Here is a 27035-nt window from a genome sequence, read left to right on the forward strand (position 1 = left end):
CGGGTATGCTATGGTACGGTACACTTTAGGAGAGCGCTCGAATGCACCCATTGACTAGACCATTTCAGTGGGAAACTTTTTATCTGTTCTGAGTGTGCAACCATTTAAATATCATATTACGTAATAGAGTGTTTGCACACAAACAGATCTGTCTTCCATTGAAAAACTTGTCTTCCGTTCAAAAGTTATCCAGAACTCTCAATGTGAAAGATCTGATGTGCCTTAACTGTAACATTGGTAAAATTTCATAGAATTTGGATATACACAACAAATTTACATTTCCCAAATAAAGCATGTAAGCAGACTCTTAAACATTTGCTCACAGCCAGCAGGTCTTGTTCTTTCTACTAATTGAAGAAGCATACTTAGTTGAAGACTGCATACATATCTTGGGTTGATCATATGACATCATCACTCATAAATTACCTCCACTCTCATTTCAGTAATTCAACCCTGAAGGAAACAGCACAGATTCCTTTCATACATTTCCTTTTCAAATTACTATAGTACATGTCTTTTTATATATTTTCTTGATTAGATAATATACCTTGTATGTTGTAGAATGTGGCAGCTGTTTTCAAAATCTCATTCTGAACAGGCTTCTTATCTTAAGAATGAGTCTATTCTAAAAACACATCATACTTCTCATATTTGAGATTCCATTCTTTCGTGCTGCCACTTACTAGCCCATAATTACACTCAAATGTGTGAATTACTGATGATAAAAACAGCAATTAATACCTTTGCATCTACCAGATATACATTAGTTGAGCTTGGGAGGAAACTAGTTATAGACAATGTATCTATTCCATCATTTCCTGCCTCCTGTGTATAATTGTTTTTCCTATCAGGAAGTTAAGAAGGAGAGCACATCATAAAAATTCATGATTAATTGACCAATACTTGCAAATAGCTCATTACACAGTCTGTGTAGCTGCAGGCCTGAAATGCAATAAAATGCACTCGCTTTGTTTTGTTTTTAAAGCCTTCATACTTGTAAATGTATAAATTGTAATGCTGCTGAAACCAGTAAATAAAAATGCATATTGCAAGCTAGCCAATATTTGGGTGCTCTTTTTTCTGTTTGTTCTTAATGTAGCCCTGTTTTGTATGACCTACAATATTTCACGTAACTCAATCTACAGACAGCTTTTAGAAACTGTGTGAAATGCCATCTCTTTTTCTGACACTGGAAAACAGTGAAAATATTCACTGAATCATCTTTTTGACATCACTTCAAACTTACATCTTACTGGTATTGAAAGCGATTGAAAGCGAAAGCGATAAAGCTAAATGAGAAAGATACCACTGTTTCCATGGAAAAAACTGTAAAACCCAAGACTGCTGGTATAATGACATGTGTTAACAGCTAACCTCAGATTAGTTTTGATAAAATATTCCCTCTGGCTTACCTTACAACCTACAACATCCTTTTTCATTTGAAATATGGCCACAGACAACACCGCCACAGAGGTACGGTTACAAAAAGGATAATTTGCGACAGACAAGCTGCTATCACATTGAAGTTTAAGTTCTCAAAGTTCATGTCCTGAAAGTTTTGCCAGTGTGACTGCAAACTTCCCGAAAACTTCTCACAAAAGAAATTTCATGACCCCCCACAACTCTTCATGAGGTCTGTGCAATCTGAATGTATGCAGCTGAAACTTTGCAAAGTTTGCCACTTGATCAGTCCAGTTCCATTTCTGTGGTGCCTCTACCATATGTCCCCAAAAAAATTACAACGGGACCCTCCACAACGATATCTTTAAAAATAGTGAATCAATCTAAATACGATTTCAGGGTATGAAACTATAACTCATTGCCCAAATCTTACAGGAAACCCCATTCGATTTGCTTCAGTGGTCAAAGAAAAGGGAGGAATTTTGTAGAGGATGTCAGGAATCTCTTCCCTCCAAGTTCTGTTTATTGTATTCACACACAAGAGCATCAAAGTGCTTAACTTGGAAGAATCAAACTCATGACATGCTCTACAACAATCCACGCTTCTCTGTGACCGCTTAACCAAATTGAATGGGGTTTTCTGCAAAATAGAGCCAAGATGTTGTATTTGAAAATCCTGAAGTAGCGTTTAGATGGTAAAATCACTTTGGGTGTTATCAATGCGAAAATCTGATTGTATTTTTTTTTTTTGGGGGGGGGGGGAAATACTGTACAACCATGAGACAGCACACAAATTTCTCCTTTGTTTCGCATGTGTATCAGTCACCCAAACTTAGAGAATTCATTGAGAACAGAAACTTTGAGAAGATTGGCCGCCAGCGCGAACTTCGTGAAGAGTTAAAGTTTTGCCAGTGTGACCATGTTTCATATGGTCAATGCTACTTATGCACACCAACTTTACCCTGTGAATGGCCATCACATGGGAGATACATTGCAAAGCTACTGAATGGCCAGTATATTTTGCAGTGCTTTTATTTGTGTGAATTTTGTGAGTCAACTGATATTTGCTGAAATGAATTGTTTCGTTTAACACAAATGCATTTGTATGTCATCTGTAAGGCGGGAAGGAATTCCCCAAATTTTCTCTTGAAAAGTGAGAAAACTTGTTTTTATTCATGATTCTAAATTGCAAATGAAACTACTGATGAAATTGTCTCACAAGTTTGATTATGCCAAATATTATACTCACAAAAAATATATGATGCATAAACTATTTCACTGACCTTCTGTTTGTCATCCTACAACCCCCATGCACATCTATCAAAATAAAAGACGAAGGGGAAAAAAGGTGCTACAAAAAGAAGAAGAAAGCTGGCTTAATGCAAGTTAAACGAATCCAGTTAAGTGATAATATCATACGGTCACACACTTAATCCATTGTGATACAATTGGGAGTAACAGTATTATATTATCCCTTTTCACATACAGCTAGTCTTTTGGACATTTGTGCGGATTGGTCAAGAAACCCAACAATGGAAGTGCTGATTAGTGAAGCAAAGGTTTGAGGTGATTGACATGAAAAGTAACTTTTTAGTCACAACCTGGGGTAGAGTTATTCTTTGGTCTGAAAATTAAATTTTAGAATGAAATGAATGTCTACAAGTACACTCATCACCGTTCCATACCTTTTCCATCAATTTTCATATTACATAATTTGATTAATATTGATTAAAAACGGCAGTTACAGAACTGCTCTGATTCTGTACGTGCCACTTTGACTGCATGCATCGTGTACGCTTGTGGAACTGTGGTGATATCATCAAATGTGTATAGACATATTTACTTCAGAATTGGGTATATGTCAGTATGTTCCACGCAGTTTGCTCAAATTCCTGGAATGCCGCTTTTCCACTGCTGTGCTATTGTTTTTGTGATTATTCTTACCTTTGATAGACAAATTGAAGACATAAGTCGTCCTTAATCATTTTCTAACATTCATAAGCCTTTGCGAAGGTTTTCGTTCAAATGGGTAGAATAGTGGAATTGCATAGCCACCTACGATTACAATATAACCTGATGCACTACAGGGAAAGATACACTTTGAATTGAGTCCATCTGCTAACTTTTGCTTCTTGATTAAGAATGTCTTTTATCTGATTAAACAGAATTGATCACAAGATAGCGTAACACTTTGAATGCCGAGTCCAACAACCAGGATCAACTTTGACATGGCTTCTTTGAGGTTATCTCTGAACTTCATGAAGAGAAAAGACAACATCGGCGCAGAAGAAACGTAGCCGCGTGCAACAGAGCATCGTCTGGACGTACAGTATGTATAAGAAGCAATCTTTGTGTTGTGTTCTACGAGTGGTCCAATGCAACCGACACAGCCACTCCGCAGAAGTAAACACGCTTCTTGTCTCCTGATCACACACACTGGCACAAAAGTACACTTCACCAGTCTGATGCAAGGCAGGTCCTTGTGGATGTGGGGATGCTCACCGGTGATCGTTTCCATGGCGATACTGCTGATGCGCAACAAGAGGCTTTGTAGAAGATGTGTTCAAGAGGATGAAAGTAGATAGTAAAGCCACGGGTAGGTCTCCACTACTGGAACTGGAATTACATGTTCAGGTTGGGAGGAGGTTTATTTTCTTTTCTCTTGAACATTTCTAGGAGGAGGTTCAAGTTTTTGAATGCATTCCTCTTAGAGAATTGTGCACTCCTTGTCTTTGTGTTGTGGATTCCCATCAATTAACTGCAGCACTGCCTTGAAGATGTCCTCAACGCTCTGCATGGATAAAGACCACCCACACATTCAGGATTAAGAGTTATATCACAAACTTAATTTTACGGCTAACAATGAATTATCAATAAGTATTTCATTACAACATGAACTGCAAACAGATCCTATATCTGAAATGAAGAATCTGGAAACATGATGTGATGTTCAAAACAGACTTGGTGGCAAGCATTCGTAATTTGGCATGCTATCAAAATGTAATCCAGATAGAGTCAAAAATAGCTTGTAACATTGCAATATTTTGCAACAACATGTTTAAAATATGCACATGAAAGCAGACTACTAATTATGCCATACCACTGCAGAGGGCCGAGGCTCTGAACAAGTAGAGGGGGATATCATCTTTTTTGAAAAGCCTAACATTCTTCATTTAAAAAGTATCAAATAATATTCATTGGTGTACTCCTCTTCTATTCCTAAAGCGCTGTCCCTGTTAAGTAAGGGGGCAGCCAAGGTAGAACATTATGTGATGATCAATTGTACCATTGGAGTAGAATTTCCCAACAAGCTGCATGTAATTTACTCTCGTATAGAAGATGAATGGAAACTGCTATGGCCCAGTTTGTTATCACTTATTATATATCATTACAAAGCAACCACAATTGAACATGTTCTTAAATGCAATACTGTCTCTGTACCTTTTTGGCTAATAGTTTGTATTTTTGTCATTACCCAACTGAAATTGTGTGATCACAGAGTCATTTCACACATCTCGTATGCATATGTGTCCATTTTAGAACAATAATCAACAGTTTCTGCACGTGTAAGGAAACTATGTCTTACTTTTACGATGAACAAACTTTGGTTTACAATGTGAATGGGTAGGAAAGACGGGGCTTTATCTAACTTGTTACCTCATTCTGCTTGGCTGAAGATTCCACGAAGGTGGCACCCCATGAATCAGCTAGCTGCTTTCCCTGTTGTGTGCTTATACTCCTTGAATGACATCATGAGAAGACAGAGAAAAAATGGAGAAAAAAATTACATTAGTTTGGGTGTCTAAAATGTTCAAAGGTAACAATAGGAGCCCATAGAATATACTGTGTGTATTCACATTAGAATCCCGACAGCAATGACCAAACCCTCTTTTAATTCAAGTCTCTCATTAACACTTCCCTTTTCTGTAGGAAATATCATCACATGTTTATTTACTCTGGAGAAATTGATTGTGAGACCAACCACAACACATGCTAACAAATACCAGTCTAATAGTCTCATTAAAATCAGTCTACTTTCTTCAAATCATTACAAAAACAAACAAACAAACAAACAAACAAACCACCCCCCCCAAAAAAACCCACAAAAACACCACAACAACAACACATACACACCAAGATATCAATCTATAATGAATGTTTTTGATACCCACCCACAGGAATGTGAAATAATGTTGCAAGTCCTGAAAATGACCACCCACCAAAAATTACATGACAGACTTACTACCAAGACATCATTATGTATATATCCATACACTTCCTACACATTCAGAGTTTAATTTTGGCATCTCTCCCTCTCAATATGCAAATAATAACACAAAGAATCAATAAAAAGAAAAAACTAGAAATGTCGCTTTGGCGACTGGTATGCCTCCGCCATAATGCATGATTTTCCCAATAGGTCTAGATAGTACATGTGGACAATGTGTGATTACATTTTCACAAAATTGGCAAAATATTGAAATGACAAGTTTGTCACAAATGTGTTGAAAGTTCACCTTCCTTGACCTAGGTTTAATTGGATGAATAGGAGAGCATGTATCTAGGGATTTAAGGACTTTAACTTGACTTTGACCCATTCATACATTTAGGCATTGAGTAATTTTCAAGGTAAAGGTGTGGAGAAAAAGTGCAATTTCTGAATTGAATAGTAAATTGTTACCATTTTCACCTGGCCCTTGACCCTAAAATTCATAAGATAATCACTTTCAGATAGAACATGCATAATATGTACTAAGTTTCAAGATAACTTGAGCCACTATGAGATATGGAGGAAAAAGTTAGTTCAGCACTTTCACTTGATCTTCGACCTTTTGACCTTTGAGGCAAAAAAAAAAAAAAAACTTTCCAGAGAATTTCTATTAGGTTACACATGCATACACCAAGTGTAAAAAAATAATAACCCTGCTGGCATTGCATAAATATGAGGGAAATAGTAAAATTTTGAAGTCTTGCACTTGACCTTTGACCCCTGACCTTTGACCCCATGAACCCTACATTCTCTAGATAATCACTTCAAGTCAGTACATGTATATACTATGTTCCATGAAGATACCTTGAACAATTTTCCAAGGCACCGAGAAAAAAAGAAGTTTTGATATTTTTACTTGACCTTTTGACCTTTGACCTTTGACCTCATGACCCAAACTTTCACCAGAGAATCTTAATTGGGTAATACATGTATACACTAAGTTTCAAGAAAATATCTTCAGGCATTCAATATATATGGCGAAAATAGTGAAATTTCATGTATTTGACCCTGACCTTCTGACCTTTGACCTTTGACCTCATGACGCAAACTTTCACCAGAGAATCTTAATTGGGTAATACATGTATACACTAAGTTTCAAGAAAATATCTTCAGGCATTCAATAGATATGGTGGAAATAGTGAAATTTTATGTATTTGACCTTGACCTTTTGACCTTTGACCTTGAGCATGTGCACCCAAAAGTTGATAGGCACAACTTCACCCCCTAATACACATACATGCCAAGTTTCATTAGGGTACCTCAACAGGTTTTGATAGTTACCTTGTCCACAAAATTCATTACGGACGGACGGAAGGACGGACAGACGGACGGAAGGACGGACGGACGGACGGACGGACGGAAGGACGGACGGACGGACGGACAGAAGGACGGACGGACGGACGGACGGACAACCCGAAAACATAATGCCTCCGGCACCACTTCGTGGCGGAGGCATAAAAAATGACAATAATTTCTACATGCAAATGGCCTTATAGTAGAGCAGATAAGCCCTCAAAATCACGTGAATTGTGCAAAATTTGACTAAAGCATGAAACTTTCACCAGTGTTAGTACATACCATAAGATTTATTTTAAGATCGGGAGGTAAGTCTGATTTGACCTCTGATGACCTCCAGAGGTCAATGTACTTTAGATATCAGAAAATCGATGTTTTTGGACATTTGCAAATGATAAATGTGGTTATGTTGCACTAAACATGCATTTATACCACAGAGAAATCATTTCCAGATTCAACAGAGCACTGACAGGTTTTTACCTTTGACCTCTGATGACCTCCAGAGGTCAATGAACTTTAAATATCAAAATATCGATGTTTTTAGACATTTGTGAATGATATATGTGGTTTTGATTCACTAAACAGGCATCTATACTTCAGGGAAACAATTTTCTGATTCCACAGAGCGTTGACAGGTTTTAACCTTTGACCTCTCATGACCTTTGGAGGTCAATGACCTCAAAATATTATACTGATCTGTGATGTCATTTGTTAATTGTAACCATTGTTAAGATGTACAAAACAAGCATATCTGTCTTACAATGAAATTGTCTTCATATTCTAAAGAGCAGACAGGTTTCTACCTTTGACCGCTGATGACCTTGAGAGGTCAACGACCTCAGAATATCAGAATATTGAAGTATGACATCATTGGTGAAAGGTCAAACATGGTAAAGATGTACAAAACAAGCATATCTGTGTACCAATGACATCGTCTTCATATTCCAGGGCACACAGACGAGTTTCTGCCTTTGACCTCTGATGATCTCGAGAGGTCAATGACCTCAAAGTATCAGAATAGTTTGGCATCATCAATGGTAAACATGATATGTTCCATTAGAGAGCACTCGTAGGCCCTGTTTATTAACGAGCCATTACCGTTCACCTATGAAAATCACACAAGGTCAAATACCTCGAATGAAATATGAGGATGTTAATATTGATATTGCGATAGTTAATAGTTAATAATTGTTTATAATGTAGGGCTTACAAACCATGCATTTCTTTTACCAAAAAAGTGGCTACTCATTCCGCAGAACTTTTCAGGTAATTATCTAAGTCGGGTATGTGCACAGAGCAAGGGGTGTCGATCTGTTTTCACGTGGGGGGGGGGGGGGGAACTTGGAAAATATGTAAAAGCATAAGTTCATGGTGCAAGGGAATGAAGCGGAGGGGGAGGGGGAGGATGTGGGTGGGGGATTGGATTTTTGCAGGTTTAGACCTGAAATCAGTGATTCAGTGTAGCTCTTGTTTAATGTGTGCGTCATCACTTATACGGAAGTTGATGGGGTGCGGGCGCATCTCACCTACCCTCCTCCCAAAGACGACGTTTTTGTTGTTGTTTTTTTTTTAAGAATCTGATGCATACGTTTTGGGGAATATTTGGAAAATTATGGATCACCAAGGTGTACCAAGTCTATATGGATGGGAACCCAGCAAGCGCAGCGTTGGCGAGGGTAGGGTATTCCACTCCCATTCGACAGAGCTCTTGTATTTTGAGAAATGAGATTCAACGACCTGGCACACAGGCACTTTTGAAGGAATACCTCGAAATTGTATCAAAAAGGTGTAGTAAGTCAGCCATCTATGGAGAAAGACCAATCGACAGAAGGATGTGGGTGGAGGTATCCCCCTCCCACATTATGGAGCTTTTGCATTCTTTTGTTTGCAATTCAATGATCTCGTGCCACTCTTGGTTGAACTACCATTTTGAAAAAAAAAAGTCCATACCCAAATGTGTAGCCATAATCAATGCATGGAGGAGAGGTTGATACAGCGAGAGGAGGGTATGAAAGGGGCTGTCCCCCAATCCTTCCCATGCGAGGGAGCCTTTGCAGTAAGAATAGAAATGTAAAAAAAAAAAAATCTAGTATACACATTTATGATGGAATATTTGGGAAATTATCAGTAAAAGGAGTGTACCAAATCTAAGGGTAGAAACCGAGGAGGGATTGTTAATTGAAAGATACACTACCCCCTCCAACAAGAGGGATTTTCTTTAATATGTCGGAACTGAAATTAAAGATCTAGTACATACTTTGTGATGATATAGAACAAAAAATGGGACAAAAGCACTGAGCGTATATGGAAGGGGACATAACGAAAGATAGTGTGGGGGAGGGGGTATGCAAAGGAGATTCTGCCTTTTAATCTGGTGCATACTATAGCTGAAATGTTCAGTGACAATTCATTTTTTGTCAAAAAAGTGAAGAAAAAAAATCTCAATCTCAGGAAATACTTGGAGGCAAAGTTTTATGTCCCCACCATTCCCCCTCCCATATTTTCTCGGGAGGCGGGGCAAATGCCTCTTGCCCTCCAAAATGAACAATCGTGCATATATAGGAAAGCCTTTTCATCTTTGGAATTCAAATAAAGATATCTCTTAAAAACATTTTTTTCATAGAATAAGGGAAATTATCATTCTCCAAAGTATGTTATATCTGTGGAAGGAACCAAGCAGGGGGAAGGAGTCTATCGAAAGGAGATATCCCCTCTCACAGAAGGGAGATTTTGTATTTCAGAATTAAATTTTAACAATCCGATGCACACTTAAAGTGAAAAACTTGGGCAGTTTTCTGTCTAAAAAGCAAAAAACAAAAAACAACAAAAACTAACAACAACAAAACATAGTCCACATCTCAGAATTTAATGGGGTGGGGGTCAACTATCCCTGCCACCACCCCACCCCTCCTCCAAACTGATGCCCCTGTATGTGCATGTGTTTTTTTCCACTTGTTGAAAAGAAGAGAGAGTTTTAAGAAACAATATTGTTCAGTGGTCGCTATCCCAGTCAAGTTAATTGTTTATCAATAAGGTGATTTCCTTCACCTGTATACCTTAAGATCCATGCGGGATGGTCAAAACAAACATAAAAAATAGATATCTCAGACCTAATTGTTATAACAAAGCATCATATCCTCATATACCCAACCCAACCCTCTATGCCCAGACAATGTAAACCACCCCATGGACTTACTTGGAGCTTTAGAATATCCTTTGTCAACAGAGAGAGACATCCAAACCTTTGGTTGCCGACTAAGATCTGCCATGGAACTAATTGGTATTGGCTCTGCATCATTGACAGCAGATCTCGTTTCCTATTCTTCTTCTTCTTCTTCTTCTTCTTCTTCTTCTTCATTATACTGTGTAATCTTGTAATATTCTGCCATGGAGCCTTTTCTTAATTGGTTAAAGAAGGTATCCAAAGAGCTATATGAAGCAAAAAACAACAAACAAATGCAAAAACAAAAAGAGAGACATAATGTATCTTTAATAACAGAGCTGAATATTGAGTATCTCTCTCCTGAAGTGTTTCAAAGAGATACAAGAGACAGTGGCCGAGAGTAACCGCCACCTTTTTTGGGATTAGGCCTACTTTGTGTTCTTGCAAATGATGCCTGACATTTTTGGTCATTTGCCCTTTTTGAAGAATGCAGCAATAGAGCCACAACTTCCTGCGGAGTGAATATTGTGGGGTTCTTGATGCAGAACATCATCGCTGAATTTGCCTGAGCTGTACTTTCTTACAGGGATTGCCCTTGTAGTTTTGTTTTGTTTTGCTTTGTTTTGTTTTTCAAGTGTGGCTGTAACACTGCTTGTTTTGCATATGATGGTCATTGCAGCTAAAGAGTGCATATCTTCTCTGGATCATTCCAAACTTCATGATGTTTCACCTGGGTGAATGGATCCCAGATGATGCATGCATATTCCAGGACAGTCCTGAGCGGCATGGAGTAGCAAAACACCTGAACTTTATGATACTCGTATCTTCGTCAGGAGAGAGTCTTTGGTTGAAGTATAACCTTTTTAAGCTGCTGTGGCGATTTGATTCCAGCTGAGCCTCCTATTGGAACTCCAAAATATTTTGCACAATCCGCTTTCTCCATGGTTTGCCATGAATGCTTATCTATTCCCTGGGTAGGTCTCGGATGGCAATAGCTAGTTGCAATACACAGGATTGCTTCATGTGGAATGCATGTTGGGCCTCACAGTATGTCGAAGTTTTCAAGATGGTCCATGATGTCGCAGCTGTGGACTGTATACTCCAGGACCATGAGTCATTCATCGCAGTCATACTGTAACAACCCACCAGCTTTACACTGGCCAATACAGGCCCATCAGCTGGAAACTATGCAAATATTGCCCATGAGCTTGACACTTAGGCAAACCAGTCCCATAATTAGTCCGACAAATGGGGGAAAAGATCTATGAGACTTACACTGAATAGATTAAACACTCTGTATATCAATCTCGTGGGCCTTGTTTTCCTCGAGTGTCGAGATAATGGCCATATTTGCCTACATTTGCTAGTCTACATAACTAACCCAAACATAACAGTTGTATTTGAGGTCACTGCCATCACTCAAGAAACTTAAGCTTATTTCTGAAGTAATTGACCTCTCACATTTCAGAGACCTGTTACTATAAACCAATGCTCTGTGGAATATGCATACATACTTTGATCAAAACATCAGTGCGTGATTTGTACATGATTAAGCATTTACGATTACACCAATGAAGCCAAACATCAATACAGGTAAGCCTACCCATGTGACCTCAGTGACCTCTCATTGTCCTGAGAGGTCAAAGTTGGATGTAATGCACAGGCTAATGACCAATGTTCCATGGAATGACAAGATTCTTCTATTATAGCATAAATGATTGTACATCGGGTATTACAAAGTTGACCATTGACTATACATAGAATATAAATATTCTGATATTTTGAGGTCATTGACCTGTCACCTTCCTCAGAGGTCAAAGGTAGAGACACGTGAGTAATTTCTCTTGCTCTGTGGAATAGGAAAACAATTCAATTGTAATACAAATGAATACAACATCTAAATCATGTTTGTCATCAACCAATTGCACCAAATATCAATGTTCTGACATTTTGAGGTCATTGGCCTCATCATAGGTCATCTGAGGTCATCAGAGGTCAAAGGTAGAAATCTGACTCGAAAGGCTCATTGGAACATTGAGGCAATTCCTCTTACAAAAATTAGTTTTTAGTACATAATTATCGTGTTTCAGTTATGAGTGACGCATTAAAATATCAATTTTCTGACATTTTGAGGTCATTGACCTCTGAAGGTCATCAGAGGTCAAAGATAGAAACCTGTCAGGGCTCTGTGGAATATAAAGACAATTTCACTGCGACAAAAATTAGGTTTTAGTACATCATTACTGTGTTTTATCATTAACCAATGATGCAAAATATCAATTTTCTGACATTTTGAGGTCATTGACCTCTGGAGGTCATCAGAGGTCAAAGGTAGAAACCTGTCAGGGCTCTGTGGAACATAAAGACAATTTCACTGTGACAAATATTAAGTTTTAGTACATCATTACTGTGTTTATCATTAACCAATGACGCAAAATATCAATTTTCTTAGATTTTGAGGTCATTGACCTCTAGAGGTCATCAGAGGTCAATTCAGACTTACCTCCCGATCTTAAAATTAATCTTATAGCATGTACTAACAATGGTGAAAGTTTCATGCTTTACTCAAATTTTGCACAATTCTTCGGCTTATCTGCTCTACTATTATTAGTGCAGATACTTGCCAGTTCATACTTCTCTACCATGTCAAGATATGCACTACTACATGTGACAACGCAAAAGCAGATATATTTGTCATATTCTCGGGTTTGTATGACACTTAAAGGATGGTGAACGAGACATTAAAATCAAGAAAATCATACAAAAGAAGGTGTCAAAGCAGAGGGAAATGTCTGTTAAAACAGATTTTTTATGTGACTTTTTAAAATATATTCGTACCACTGAAAAATCGCGAGTTAAAACTGACTGATTTACTTCACCGATTTTCGCTCTAGAACGGCCATCTTTTTCGGGGCCCTAAAATATGACGTCATGACATGGACGAACGTACCCTTTACGATCGAGTGTGCAGCGCTAGCTAGCTCTACATCGAGTCCGCCATTCATAAAGCACATACTTCTTTGTGAGCGGATGCAATACAATACTGTACCTTGCCTGTCTTTAGTCGCATCTGCTTTATCGGCAGAAACAGCAGGGTAAAATGTACCATTATTTAAAAAAAGAAGAAGAGATGAATGAATAAATAAATAAATAAATAAATAAATAAATAAATAAATAAATAATAGCCATAATAATACTAATAATATAGTCTGAAGCAACGTCAGTAGCGAACCGCCGAGTCCCCGCCAGAGAGCTAGTTTGGTGTGTATGGTAGCCCCACTACATATCGACCACATTCTTTTAAACCGACCGTGTATAATTCGCGCACTGAACACTTAGTACGCACTTCGTCTGCGCGCAAAGCACATAAAAATGGATCGGCTTTGAATGTAGATGAGGATGGTGTGGGAAAATGCGATAATTCACTGTTCATTAATGGTTTTAATCAAGGACAAAATTTCGAATGAATACTTTCACCGAATCGTAATGACAGCACAATGTAATGTCTATGGAAGTTCCTAAAAAGCTTCGTTGACGTTTTCTACAACACGGTGTTCAATACAACTCGGTTTGCGTGCATTGTCAATGCAAAAAACAGCGGTCGATCCTGATAACGCGATTTACCGCGGGGAGCTGAAACGAGGCCACGCTAGTTCGTCGGCGACATTTTTGCACTGAAACTTCGAATCGAAAAGGGAACAACGGCATTTGATAGAGCTGGATTTTCTCAATCACGTAGGTCAAGTTTTTTACGTGAATTTCAGTGTTAAATATTCTTATCAAGCAAATAAACATTAGGCGGTCGATGAGTAGTAGGTCCAACCCTACATAGGCTACTCCACAACGTAGATACTTACGTTAGCTAGGTCAGAGTTCTTGTTCTACCATAACGTTAGGCTCTACTACTGTACTAACTAGGCCTATTAAACGGTTACTATAAGCCGTTTAAGAGTAGAGACTGAGGCGCGAAAGAGCAAGTAGAAATTTAAAAAGGTATACTTCATGGTAATTCGAAGGAAGATGGATTCAATAAGTGAAATTATAACTCAATTTTGCTTGATAGAGTAAACAAGACACGTACAGATACCTCGGTGCACTCAGGCCATCGCCCGTGGCAGCGTGATACAGAGCGTAGCTTAGGTGCAAAGTTAGCTAGTGGTAGCGTATCACATCAGCGAGCGCAGGGCTGATTCGTCCATGTCATGACGTCATAATTTTGGTCACCAAAATTTCGCCATCAGATCGGGTTCAGGTGGTCTAAAAAGGGCCTCAAAACACCATCTCTCAATCGTTCTAAAGACATTTTCACCTTCTGAAAGTTAACTATTCATATTCCTAGAGACTTAAGCTTTTTGCAGAAATATATAAATCACTTTGTTTATGAATACCGACATTTTTTTCTTGTTCACAATACTTTAAAGGGGATGGCTAGTAACCGATCAGTGGGAATCAGTGGGAATGCTGAGGGATGATTGTTCCAATCCTTGTGGGATTCATTTAAGAGTACATTATATATCTATTGTTGTGTGAAAATTATTTGCTTCAGAATGGTCTCATATTCAAGCAATGTGCAGTTTAATGTTTCCAGGTTAGCGTGCCTGGTCAGTGACGGAGCATTAATCTGCACATTACTTGAATATGAGACCGTTCTAAAGCAAATAATTTTCACACAACAATAGATATACTGTATAATGTACTCTTAAATGAATCCCACAAGGATTGAAACAATCATCCTCCAGCATTCCCACTGATTCTCACTGATTAGTTACTAGCTATCCCCTTTAACATGCATCTAATGAAATGTGTAATGGACATAAATAGCATGGAGGAATTCAATACGCATTGTGAGAATCAAATAGTGAAACATACACTAGCTGTATATCATGATCTGTCAACAGTTTTGTTCTTGCCGACATTACCACATTCTATCTACAACATTCTTTGTACTGTGGAATTAATGACAGTTAGCAGTCCTGTAATCCTTATGATGGCCTCTGTACATACATCAGCAGCTATGCTGGTACTGGATACTAAATGTGATGGGTGGGGGACTGCCCACAATGTTGATTTCACACAGTCGAACAACTGCTGAGCTCTGGTAGATTGAGTATTCTAACCATAAAGACTTGGTATGCAATGAATTAACTCGTAGTCTTGTCCTTGCTGTTCTAGTTTAGCTCATTGCTGCCAATTACGATTTCAAAATAATGCATATTTCAGCCCTTGATTACAGATTGCATGTACATGCTTGGGCAGTAAACCATCATTCAACTCGCCCCATTTTGACTCGACTCGGGTATATTTGAAACAAATGACTCATGAGACACAGCTCCGTGCTTACAACTTGTGTTGCTAAAGATCACATTACCCTTCAGTGTTGGATCCGTCTACTTCATCAAAAATAAAGGAACTTTCTGGCTAATGCCATATATCAAATATGAACATATGATATATTTCTTGAATATTGTGTAGGTATAACTGGCATGAGAGTACAGACTTATAGCATGTTGCGCTATTCACCATTGGTCATACTGTACCTTCATATTCCATCACACATATAATCTTACACTATGCATAGTATTGAGAACTCTAGTCACATTTCTAATGTTGTCAGTTATCTAAGAACACAAAACAAGACATAATGGTCCTGTCAAAGTGATTATTTTCACACAGATTCTGCAACACGAATCCAACATGAAAAATAAAAGTGTGCGAAACGTTTGCTTATTGTTTTGTTTTTTATTTCTTGCAGTTTTTCTGTTTGCAGCTCTTCACATTTCCTAGTCCTGCAGTGCAAGTAAATATGATGTCGTAATGTGGGCCATTAACCTTTTACCTTAGTATGTACTGCCAAAGCCATCAACCAGAATTAATAAAGAACTACTCATGCAAAAAATGTCCAGTTTTACAGTAAAAAGAAGCTTACCTCTCCATGTGAAGATCTGTCTTGTTTCCGACTAACACTAGAGGGACGCTGCATCCATAGAAAACAAGATAAAACAGAGCAGAAAACAGACATGAGGCTTTGCGGGACAACTCGCACGGTAAAGCCGGCAATGAACACATTTTGACACTTTTCTATGACCTTCCTCCAAGTTAGCATGATACAACTGTATCTGAAAATGTCTTGTGACAGCTTAGCTGTGTTTGAAGTCAAAGGTGTATTAAAGGCACCTGTTACATTTCATGCTTGTATTGAATACTCTGTCCTATGTCCACTTGTAAGAATACATTTCTCTAAAATTGATTTGATTTCACAAATTTGCCATTCTAAAAAAAAGAAAGAAAATCCATGTCACGTGACAAATTAAAGGACAAATCAGCTCTGGACAGCTGAGCTGGTGTCAAAATGAAGACAGACAGTATCCTATTTAGACAATGAGAAATTGTACTCTGAAATCATACTGTATTCAATCTCAATAAATTTCTCACATAAGTTTACAATTGAAAACACAAATCTTTTAAACATTTTATACAGTGTAGCACTTGAAACATAGTTATAACACACAGGACGTTTCCTTGTTTAGGTGTTAGATATCTAATTCAGTACTGTTTAGCTTACCTAGTTTAGTTTAGTTGAGTTTAGTTTAGCTTCATGTTACACTGTTTAGTACTAGTCTGCTTGTTTTAGTCTGACTTAGTTCTCCCATAGCACTTCATTCATCTCTTGATTCTACAAATTCAATATCAAACATATATTCACTTGTATCACTTTATTTTGCACAGTACATGGGAATCCGTATATCAAACATATATTCACTTGTATCACTTTATTTTGCAAAGTACATGGGAATCCGTATATCAAACATACATTCACTTGTATCACTTTATTTTGCAAAGTACATGGGAATCGGTATATCAAACATACATTCACTTGTATCACTTTATTTTGCAAAGTACATGGGAATCGGTATATCAAACATACATTCACTTGTATCACTTTATTTTGCAAAGTACATGGGAATCCGTATATCAAACATATATTCACTTGTATCACTTTATTTTGCAAAGTACACGGGAATCCGTATATCAAACATATATTCACTTGTATCACTTTATTTTGCAAAGTACACAGGAATCCGTATATCAAAGATATATTCACTTGTATCACTTTATTTTGCAAAGTACACAGGAATCCGTATATCAAACATATATTCACTTGTATCACTTTATTTTGCAAAGCACACGGGAATCCTAAACTATGCATAGACGTAAGTTTAACATCATCACAAAAGTTTGATACTTTCTAACTTTATTATCAAAGGCCCCTGTTCCCTCAGTTTCAAATTTTCAGCTAGTGTGATATTTGTTTAGAATGACACACATTGTATATTCAATTCACTGTTGATAATCTTCCCCAGTGACGTATAACGAGATTAAAACACCTGCAGCTAAAGTGGTGTCACTCAGAAAAGGTTTACGTCATCAAGCCACTATCACCCTCCAACCATGAATTGCATGTTGTCATGTGCTGACCATGTGGTCATTATCACTGAAAGCCACTGGAAGCCACAGGAAGCCTACTGTATTGCATTGTTACAGAGCAAGCCATTGTTTTTGCAGACAAACACATCCTCTGGCTTGCTATCTTTTGCTGAGTGGCATAAACGTCATAAAATCAACTTCCAATGGAAGACAATGGTGTAATGTTTCTTTCCCCTCTGTGTAACTATGACCTTCTGAAAGTACTGTGGCATTGCTACACCCTAGCAGTCTGTCAAACTTACTTTGAGGTCAAGTCATCAAATAGAACAGAATCTAGAACAGGAGCAAGTTTGTTGGCATGTATGGCTGAGTGTATGAGCACATACAGGGCATGGATACCAATGAGAACACAGTAAAATATGAGAAGCACCAAAAAGCAATCAGGAAGACATTATGTGTTGCATAAATCTCAATAGGCAATTAAATTTACTGAATCACAGAAGCTATTACATTCTTTTGTAAGGACATAAAGAATAAATAGTAACACTTTCACAGAGCTTCCCACAGAACCAAGGACAGATACTTGGTAGGTGTGATAGAGTTAAAAAAGGCAATGTGCTAATCCAAGAGGAAGACTATATGGTGTGTGTTTGAAGAAATTGTCTCCTTTCACTGCCGTGACTGCTTCATGAATATCAAGGGCCCAGAAAACCATTAAATGTCATCATACTTTTATGATTGCTTTCAGTTCTCATTCATCAAGGACATTTCTCAGTAATACAGTCACCACTGCTTAATTGGGACTAATTTTGATTACCAGGTAGACAATAATATGGCACCCAGTCTAATGGAAATTTTTGTTACCCCATTGAAAAGGACACATTATCCATCGGATGTTTGTACAAAAGACAAACTTTGCATGATTTTTTTTTTTTTCCACTGAAGGGAGAAATTTGATAAATATATGACAAAATATTGCTTTTGGCATAAAAAGGGAAAGACATATATACAGACTAAAACTTCAACCACTTAAATAAGAACTATGAATATGGAAGTGCAACTGTATGTTCAACTGTAGCTCAGGATTTGTCCTCACCCCCCCCCCCCCCCCCCCCACACACACACACACACACACACACTGCATGTAGTCAAGCAGTATGCTGTGCCTAGCTTAACCTGTCATAAATCAGAACAACAAAAAAAAATACCCAAAATAAACTTGTCTTCAACAAATTACATGAACAGATATAGTCTATACAGTATATCTTTCTGGTATATTCACACGCGTGTAAGTTACTGTGCAATACAGACTGTACACCGTTATATGTAGGATCACATACTTAACTCAAAGGACAAGTTCACCTTCATAAACATAAGAATGAGACATACAATGTAGTCTCATAAGGTATCAAATGAATGATGGTCTTACTGCATCAATCTGTATACGATATTTTTCTTTCACTTTCTTTTTTCTTTCTTCAGAAAAACACCCACCTGAGACCCTTGCACATTTATCTTGGGAGTGATACCTAACATTATAGATCTAGGCCCATAAATCTTGCACTATATATTCACCATTCCTCTAGCTCTGTAGGCAGTTTGGTTCTTTAACAGGATGGGCAATGTGCATACCAACAACTGTCTAAATGAATCTGGGTATTTTTTTTAAGCTTTAAAGGAAAGAATCAACCCAGGGAACAGGGGTATTAAGGGAATACATTAACAAACAATATAATGGTACATGTATTGATAATAAATGAATTATATACATGTATTATTTCAAAATGATCTTAACCCATTGAGGACGGGCTGATTTTGCTACAACACACATTTCCCACAGCCACTTGCCCGAGTATACTTGGGACTCGTCCTCAGCGGGTTCATATGTTGTGACCCACATGACAGAGTTAGAAAGGATATACCCACAACCAACTACACTCTTGATCTATCCTGGGCTGCAGGATGGACACACTTTCACAGGAAGTAACATATGAAATTATTGTCCTCTCTGCTCTCTTTTCTTCTTTCTTCCTTTTCTTTGCCTCTGTGGGTCAACCATAATCCACTGGGACCGTTTTCCCAAACAACCTGCTCAGATTACAAATATTACATTTTTCTCTGTAAATTAAAAGGTTTTGCCCCCCCCCCCCCCCCTCAAAAAAAAAAATCATGGAAGAAAATGAATAATCTGACACACTCTCATCACCTCTTCCCAATTCTCGCTATCGCCAATGACATAAAAAGTACCCGGATGTTGATTTTAGCATCATTTACGGTGCATTATGGGATAGTTCGGGAGCCAAGTCACTTCCGTTCGTACGCGCGTGATACGCGACTTATGCTCTTTACATAATGCAACCGACTGAATCTTATGTGTACTTACTGTTTGCTCGACTTGAATTTTAGCTTTTATATGATTTCAAGTTTCTCCATTCCAGAGAAATTGCTGTAAATACGACTATATGGGTCGTTACTGCGAAGCTGCCATGTGTTGGTCGCACGACAACAAACAAACAAATCCACAGAAATATCCCTGGCATGTGAGATGTGACGTGGGTGAACTTTGCAAAGTGACTCCACAGCGCCTGCGACTTGCTTGGTAGCCCGACCAGATGCTGTGCGAAGCACAGTTACTTATACAGCGACTGGGCTGTGTATAGTTACTTGCTTGGAAGAAAGTGCTTCGGAGACAGGATAAGTTTGAGATCACGGTTCATTCCCAATTGCGTTCGCGGCACTTCGACAGAGAACAAATAAAAAAAAAAATGGGCATTCCATGACGATATCCAGGTGGGTGAATATTTTCCAGTATTATTTTTAGCGTATGCAGAGATGACTGATGTGAAAGTCGATCGCAATGATCAAGCAGTACCGGTATGTCTAGCTTGTATGCGTACGCGTGCGCTGCATGTTATATGCAAGGCCTAGGGCAATGCGGGGGCTATAGCTACAGTATGTAACAGCCGCCTATCCGTGGCCGGCGCGGCGCTAGGTACGGTACACGTACGCGCACGCTAACGCTGTGCAAAATATGCCCAGCACCGGAAGTGCCCGAGTCCTGGAAGTGTACTAAATCTTGGCGAAAAAGCCACATCTGGGTACTTTTTACGTCATTGGCGATAGTGAGAATTGTACGATGTATGCTAAATGCAGTATCTGGTGGAGAGAAGAAAATATCTTGAGTTTGGAAACAAAACTAATTTCACCCAACCCCCCCCCCCACCCCCTTGCCATCATAAGCAAATAGTTTTAGTTGACTGAGTGAAGTCCTACAAAATTTTTGCACAATTGCAATTGTGTACCTGGTCTCCATAGGGGCCTACTTAACAGTGAGTGAGGTGGGAAAGATTTTCTTCTCTCTCTGTTTTTTTTTTTTTTTTTTTTTCTTTCCATCTGACCAGTTCGGAGTACACATAATATGTTACCGTACATCACAAAACCAACAAAAAGTCGCACCCCTTGATTTTAGGTGAGGGCTCCAAAAGGGTGAAATGGGTCAACCCAGTCAATCTTGAGTTTTTCATATTTTCTGAAAGAGTTATCCTTCTTCTACATCATTCTTTATTTTGGGATCATAACATGAATGGGAAAGTGTGTTTTCAGCAGGTTTTTTTTTTTTTTTTTTTTTTTTGGGGGGGGGGGGAAGAGTAGAATGATCAGGTATATCTTATAGGTCCCTTTTCATTTCTTGAAATCCATTGCACACTCTTCAATTTCATGTCTAATCACTTTTAAAAGGATAAAGCTACTGCTTTGAAAGTTGGTATAAATCATGGACAGAATGTGTCTATACAACATGTTCAATTTCAGCTTAATCTGATAATCCCTTCATTGTTGTTGATCCGGCGGTTTACATCCTGTGTTTTGTCCCTTTCATCATGCAGCTAGCACGGTTTGGTAAAGATTAAGCGCTTGATTTATAGACTCTGAACTTCAGAGCCTCGTTTCTCAGTTCACACTTTTCCAGAGTGTGTGCTTTCTTTCCAGTATTCAAATAGGTTGGGGGAGTCCATTTGAATTGAGGTATACATCATTTTAAAGCTTACGGTCTGCTCTTTCAGAATCTGTTTTTCACTAAAAATCCATGTCTGGCAACTTTTTGTGGTTTTGTGATGCAGGGTCACATATGAAGACCAAGTAGAGGGAATAGCATTTTGCAATATGGCAGCCTGTCCTTGTATACCTTCTAGTTAAAAAAATGCACTATGCAAACAGACTTGATGCCTGTGTGCATGGCAAGCTATTTATAGCACTGAGTAACATATTAATGTCTCATCTTTGTGCCCACCGGATTACAGAAGTGGTTGGTTTAAAGTCTGAAAATAAAAATGAAGTCCATGTTTCTCTTCATACACTTTGATCTCAGTTCTTAACAGGTGAAAAAGGAGGAGGAGGAGGAGTAAAATATAAATACACTCTGAAAGGTACATGTATGTTTCTTTCATCCTAAATACTGCTTTGAATGATATCTTTTTCTCTTTTCAATGAATATAACACACAGATACTTAACATAATGCATAATACGTAATGAGAGAGGACTATCGAGTATCAATGCACTTTTCATTACATCCAGCACTACCAGCACTCAGCTAGATACTGTTAATTAAGAAATCAAATGATACGAGAGGTTTCAAAGAAGGAGAAGAAGAAGAAAAAATCCCTTCTTCTGCGGGGGACGTCACCCTCCACCACCCTAGGGCTACCAATAAGACTTCCTTCCCACTGCACACAGCTGGAGCTGTGTGAGCTGGCAGAGAGTCTAAAATAGGATGTGAGGTGAATTCAAGCTGACAGGGATCTCACCCGAGAGTCTACCCCTAGTGATTAATAACAGACAACATCCCTGCAGGCTATGAAGACCCTGCACTCTCATGATTAGCACATTATGCAGATCATTTTTATGAATGGCAACATCCCTTTTACCTCTTTCCATTATACAAAATCAAATCACCAGGGCTACTGCTTTCTTTCTTGGCATTTTACTATTTCTTATTTTCTATGTCCATATCTGTGTGTGTGTGTGTGTGTCTGTCCGTGTGTCCGTGTTTCTGTTTCTCTGTCTCTCTGCAAGTCATGTGTGATCGATCCCTTGAATCCAAATGAAGAAGTGACATCCTGCATCTATACATGCGACACTACAGACAAATTGAGATGTGCCATATCGGCAAAAAGAGATACAAGAATTATGCATGTTATATCTATTCACTGTATTCTTCCCCATGCTCCATGATAACATGATATAAAATGAAGTGTTATATGTCATCAGTGTAAGCCTGATATACTTCCCTCTTGGCTACTGCCCAATTCAGCCATTCAAAAGTGGTGCTCAATGTTTTATCCTACTGTATGATACTCAATACTTATTTTGATTTGGTTTTTTTTTTTCTGTTTCTCTTTTGATAAACAGAGTGATTGTATGTAATCATACTTTTTGTGACTTCTGGCTAATAATCCAGTCAGTCTCTGGTTTTCTCCAAGCTGCTTTTGAAGATGCTGGGTTTACTGCAACACAAAAAATTAGTGAACTACTCAGTACACTGATAAAGATGATAACCTTATGCAGGGCTCGACACTAACTTTATTTTTCGGTGATTGATGATTATTTGTAAATATTGTGATTTCATGTGATTTCGAAATAAAACATATAAAAAAAAAAAAAAAAACTGTATTTTTCGGTGGCCCGATGGGGCCACCAAAATCATCAATTTCAAATTTTTGGTGGCCCGAGAGAAAAATTTGGTGGCCCCCCCAAAAAAAAATTGATAAAAGTCCATATTTTTTTTTAAATAAGTCGCACACTCACTGCATGCATTCATGCCTTTCCGGCGCAAAAAGTTACGAATTTATTGACACACTTTTCAAAAAATTCTGGTGGCCCAAGGTGGGCCACCAAATTTGCCCTTTTCTGAAATTTGGTGGCCCGACTTTCATTTTTGGTGGCCCCGGGCCACCGGGCCACCGTTAGTGTCGAGCCCTGCCTTATGACATTGGTCTCACCAGCGCTGCCTTTCACAAGTGAAAGCATCAGAAGTAGTTGTTTTGTTGTGCTGCCCTTTTTAATGTATTGTGATGCTCTATCTAAAGTACTTCACAATATATCATTTACCCCATCACTGGTATAAAAAATACATCTAGAGTGCACTCAATCCACTCCTATGGGATCACTTAAATTTAATGACATTAATGTCCCCAGACCACGGATAAAAGCTCATATATATAATATGCAGCTATTATCCCAGGTTTTTTTTTTGTTTTGTTTTTAATCATGGTGAAGGGAGAGGAAGGGAAAGTCTTGAAAAGAAAATGTTATTGATAGTCAAAAAAAATGGTTCATATGGCAATTGTATTATTCTTATTATCACTATCATTATTACTGATATTATTATTTTCATAATTATTATTAGTTTCATAATTACCACATGACTACAACTACTATTATGATTACTAACATCATTAAAACATCAATTTAGAGTTCCATTAAACCAGTTTATGAAATATTACAGCACACACATGCCAGAGTGAAAACAAATTAACATTTGCTCTTACAACATCAATCTTCAATGCACTAGAATAGGTGATAGGTTTTGAAAAACAGTTACCATAATAACTAAGATCCCCACATACTTCTTTCTGTGGTGTATTCAGAACAAAACTAAATCCCTCATCATCAAAAAATATTCAAATTGGAAAGATATGTGTGATCAGATGAATGGAATATCTCTGAAACACAAATTTTGCAAGATGATTTTACAATTCACCATCTAAGAGGGAGCAATACCTGAAATTTGAGCAATACCTGAAATTTGAGCAATACCTGAAATTTGACCATTAAAGGTATTGTACAGTTATGGTTGAGACCTAATTTCAGGTTTCTAACATTTTTGGTGAGATAATGAGAAACCTCTTATAAAATGTGAAAGAGCATGTAATTCTATGAGGAATTCAACGTATATTTGATAAAAATTGGTTTTGAAATGGCTGAGATATCAAAAAAGAGCGATTCTGATAAAGTGTGGGACCCACACTTTATTACGATCGCTTTGTTTTACTTTGTTTTTTGATGTTTCAGTCATTCCAAACCCGATATTCATCAAATAAACTTTGAATTCCTCTTAAAATGGTATGTTCTGTACTATATCATAAGTGTTTTCTTGGTATCTCGCAAAAAGTTAAAAACCCAATTCTCATCTCCACCAAAACTGTACTATCCCTTTAACTTTTTATTTTAATCAATAGATGAAGCTTGATGGCAATCAAAAAGAATGCAGAGAGAATGACTTCTGTGACATCAAAATTTTCCTCTAAAAAAAGAATGTGAAGACATTCTGCCTCCACTTCCATCTCAAAGTTGCGTTATAGAAAAAAAAATCTGCCTATCAAACTTACTTGACTTTCCCTGTCATGTCCAGTAGTTTCTCATAGATGATCTGCACTACTTCAAAGCTGCACAAAAGAAACAAAGAAAAAAGAATACAAATGAATCAAAGCATGAAAAACAGAATGACGTTTGAGAAGATAACAATATGGAGAGGAGGATTAGGAAAACAAGGCAGAGGAGGAGAGGCATTCAGAAATAAGAAGACAATGAAAAAGGGAAAAAGGTAAAAATGATGACAAAGGATAAAGGAGAAAGAGAGAGAAAAACAGGAGAAATTAGAAGAAAGGATGACAGACAAATGAATGGAAAAGAAGAATAGAAAAAGGAAGAATAGACAAGAAATATAATTCATTGGGAGTATTGTAGCTGCTATAACAGCTACATTATACATGACACTGTACGCTGAAATAAATCTTTTCTGTATACAACAGTACCAGTGTAGGGTGTCCACTTATTCATAATGTCCTGTAGGGCCATATTACATGAAATGAAACCAAACAGACACATACTGTACAGCCCATTTCCTTCTCACCAATACTTCACTTGATCAGTTAGATTGAGAAGTACGAGTAGCAAAGAATGTCAATAAGCACCAAATGGACTTGTGAGGGCTCTCTTCCACACATAAGATTAATACCTTTCATAGCGCCACTTATTGTGCTTTGATTACAAACCTTCAAACAAAAAATTTGAAGCTCTTATGAATGAAATACTACAGTGAGATTAATGGCATTTAGGCTATAAAGGTTAGGTCTACCGAATTCGTGGGTCATTTATGTACATACAGTACATGTACTACTTGATGCAAGAGACTATCTCTACCTTCAATTGTTAAAGGTAGGGGATATCTTTTACAGACCTCCCAAAATGCAGCAAAACATTAAATATGAACCTCAGGGGACTTGTTTAGGCCACTGCTGAGAAATTTGGAAGTCAACAGTTATCTACAATCTGAATAATGCACAAAACTCAACTACTCAGTAGTTTTGTGTGTCAGCCACACTTAACCCTTTTTGTTGCAGTCTTCTGTATCTTTTTCTATAAACACAAGTTTATCTAAAAGTATAAGAGCTGATGTAATAACATATAGAGTGTGTGGCAAGAATGTATATAGAAATGTTTGTAAGTTTTGACGAACTTTCTTCACAAAATATACATGATGGACACACATGCAGTGCATGGGTCTGCAAAGGTAGCCTAGTAATGTACTGGAATTTACGGTGAGCCCCGAAAAAAAAAATCAATTAAAAATCTAACGGTGAATAAAAATGTACTAAATGTTACCTTCCACTTTCAATACTTTATGGGAGTTTCTAAAACGATACTCTCTTCAACATACCACTGTATTTATACAACTCTTCATTTAAGGCATGCAAATGGGATTCCCTACCTTTAACCATATACCTATAGTGACTTACACTACTGCAATATATAAATGAAATAATATCTTAAATTTTGATCTATGATCAGTATGAATGTATTAGAGATATATAGAAAATAAATGAGATCGCATGCATTATGGTCATCATTTTAATTGTTGTGGCCTAGAAAATACAAATCAAAGGCATTACATATCTATACATCTGACACATACAAGTATGACTCTGTAAATCTATAAAAATGAAAATGCATATCATGCGATATAATACAAACATAAAGTGTCTTTGCATATTTTGGTTTCACCACTTTAATTTGAGACTCCAACTCTCCCACTTTTGGCAAGAGATCTCCCTCTTCGAGGCCATTTTCTCAAAATCTCCAACTATCCTGTTTAAGCTTGAATTTCTCCCACTCCGGCAGTGTTCCTCCCTCAATTGATGTATTTCTTTGCGCTTAAAAACGTAGCTTTCTGCGGCTAAACTTTAGGTTTTTGTCATATATGTTAAAATACTAGGCTAAGATAGCACCAGAGAGCATCTAACCCTAGAGTCTCCAGTTTGCTTTTTTTTTTTTTTTTTTTTTTTTTTTTTTGGGGGGGGGGGGGTGTCCTGCTAGGAGAGTCTACCACCAGTTCAAGGGATGCTTGGGGTTGGAGTCTGAGACTACCCATGGATTTTTTTTTTAATAAGTTACTTTCTTCTATAGTCACAAGAGACTAAAAG

At 37.7% G+C, this 27035-nt stretch overlaps 1 protein-coding gene across 1 annotated transcript in view; it reads right to left on the minus strand.

The window, feature by feature from the left end:
• Positions 1–3435: 3435 nt before the first annotated feature.
• Positions 3436–27035, minus strand: part of LOC140237721 (GTP-binding protein Rheb-like) — a 52887-nt gene continuing 29287 nt past the window's right edge. Inside the window, exons 4-7 of the mRNA XM_072317648.1 lie at positions 24942–24998; positions 16057–16104; positions 5059–5140; positions 3436–4192 (exon numbers count right to left, since the gene is read on the minus strand). Coding sequence (XP_072173749.1) covers positions 4109–4192; positions 5059–5140; positions 16057–16104; positions 24942–24998 — 271 coding nt within the window. The 3' untranslated portion in view covers positions 3436–4108. The remainder of the gene's footprint in view (positions 4193–5058; positions 5141–16056; positions 16105–24941; positions 24999–27035) is intronic.

The sequence above is a fragment of the Diadema setosum genome, chromosome 14 (genome assembly GCF_964275005.1).
Source record: "Diadema setosum chromosome 14, eeDiaSeto1, whole genome shotgun sequence".
In the NCBI taxonomy this organism is placed as follows: domain Eukaryota; kingdom Metazoa; phylum Echinodermata; class Echinoidea; order Diadematoida; family Diadematidae; genus Diadema; species Diadema setosum.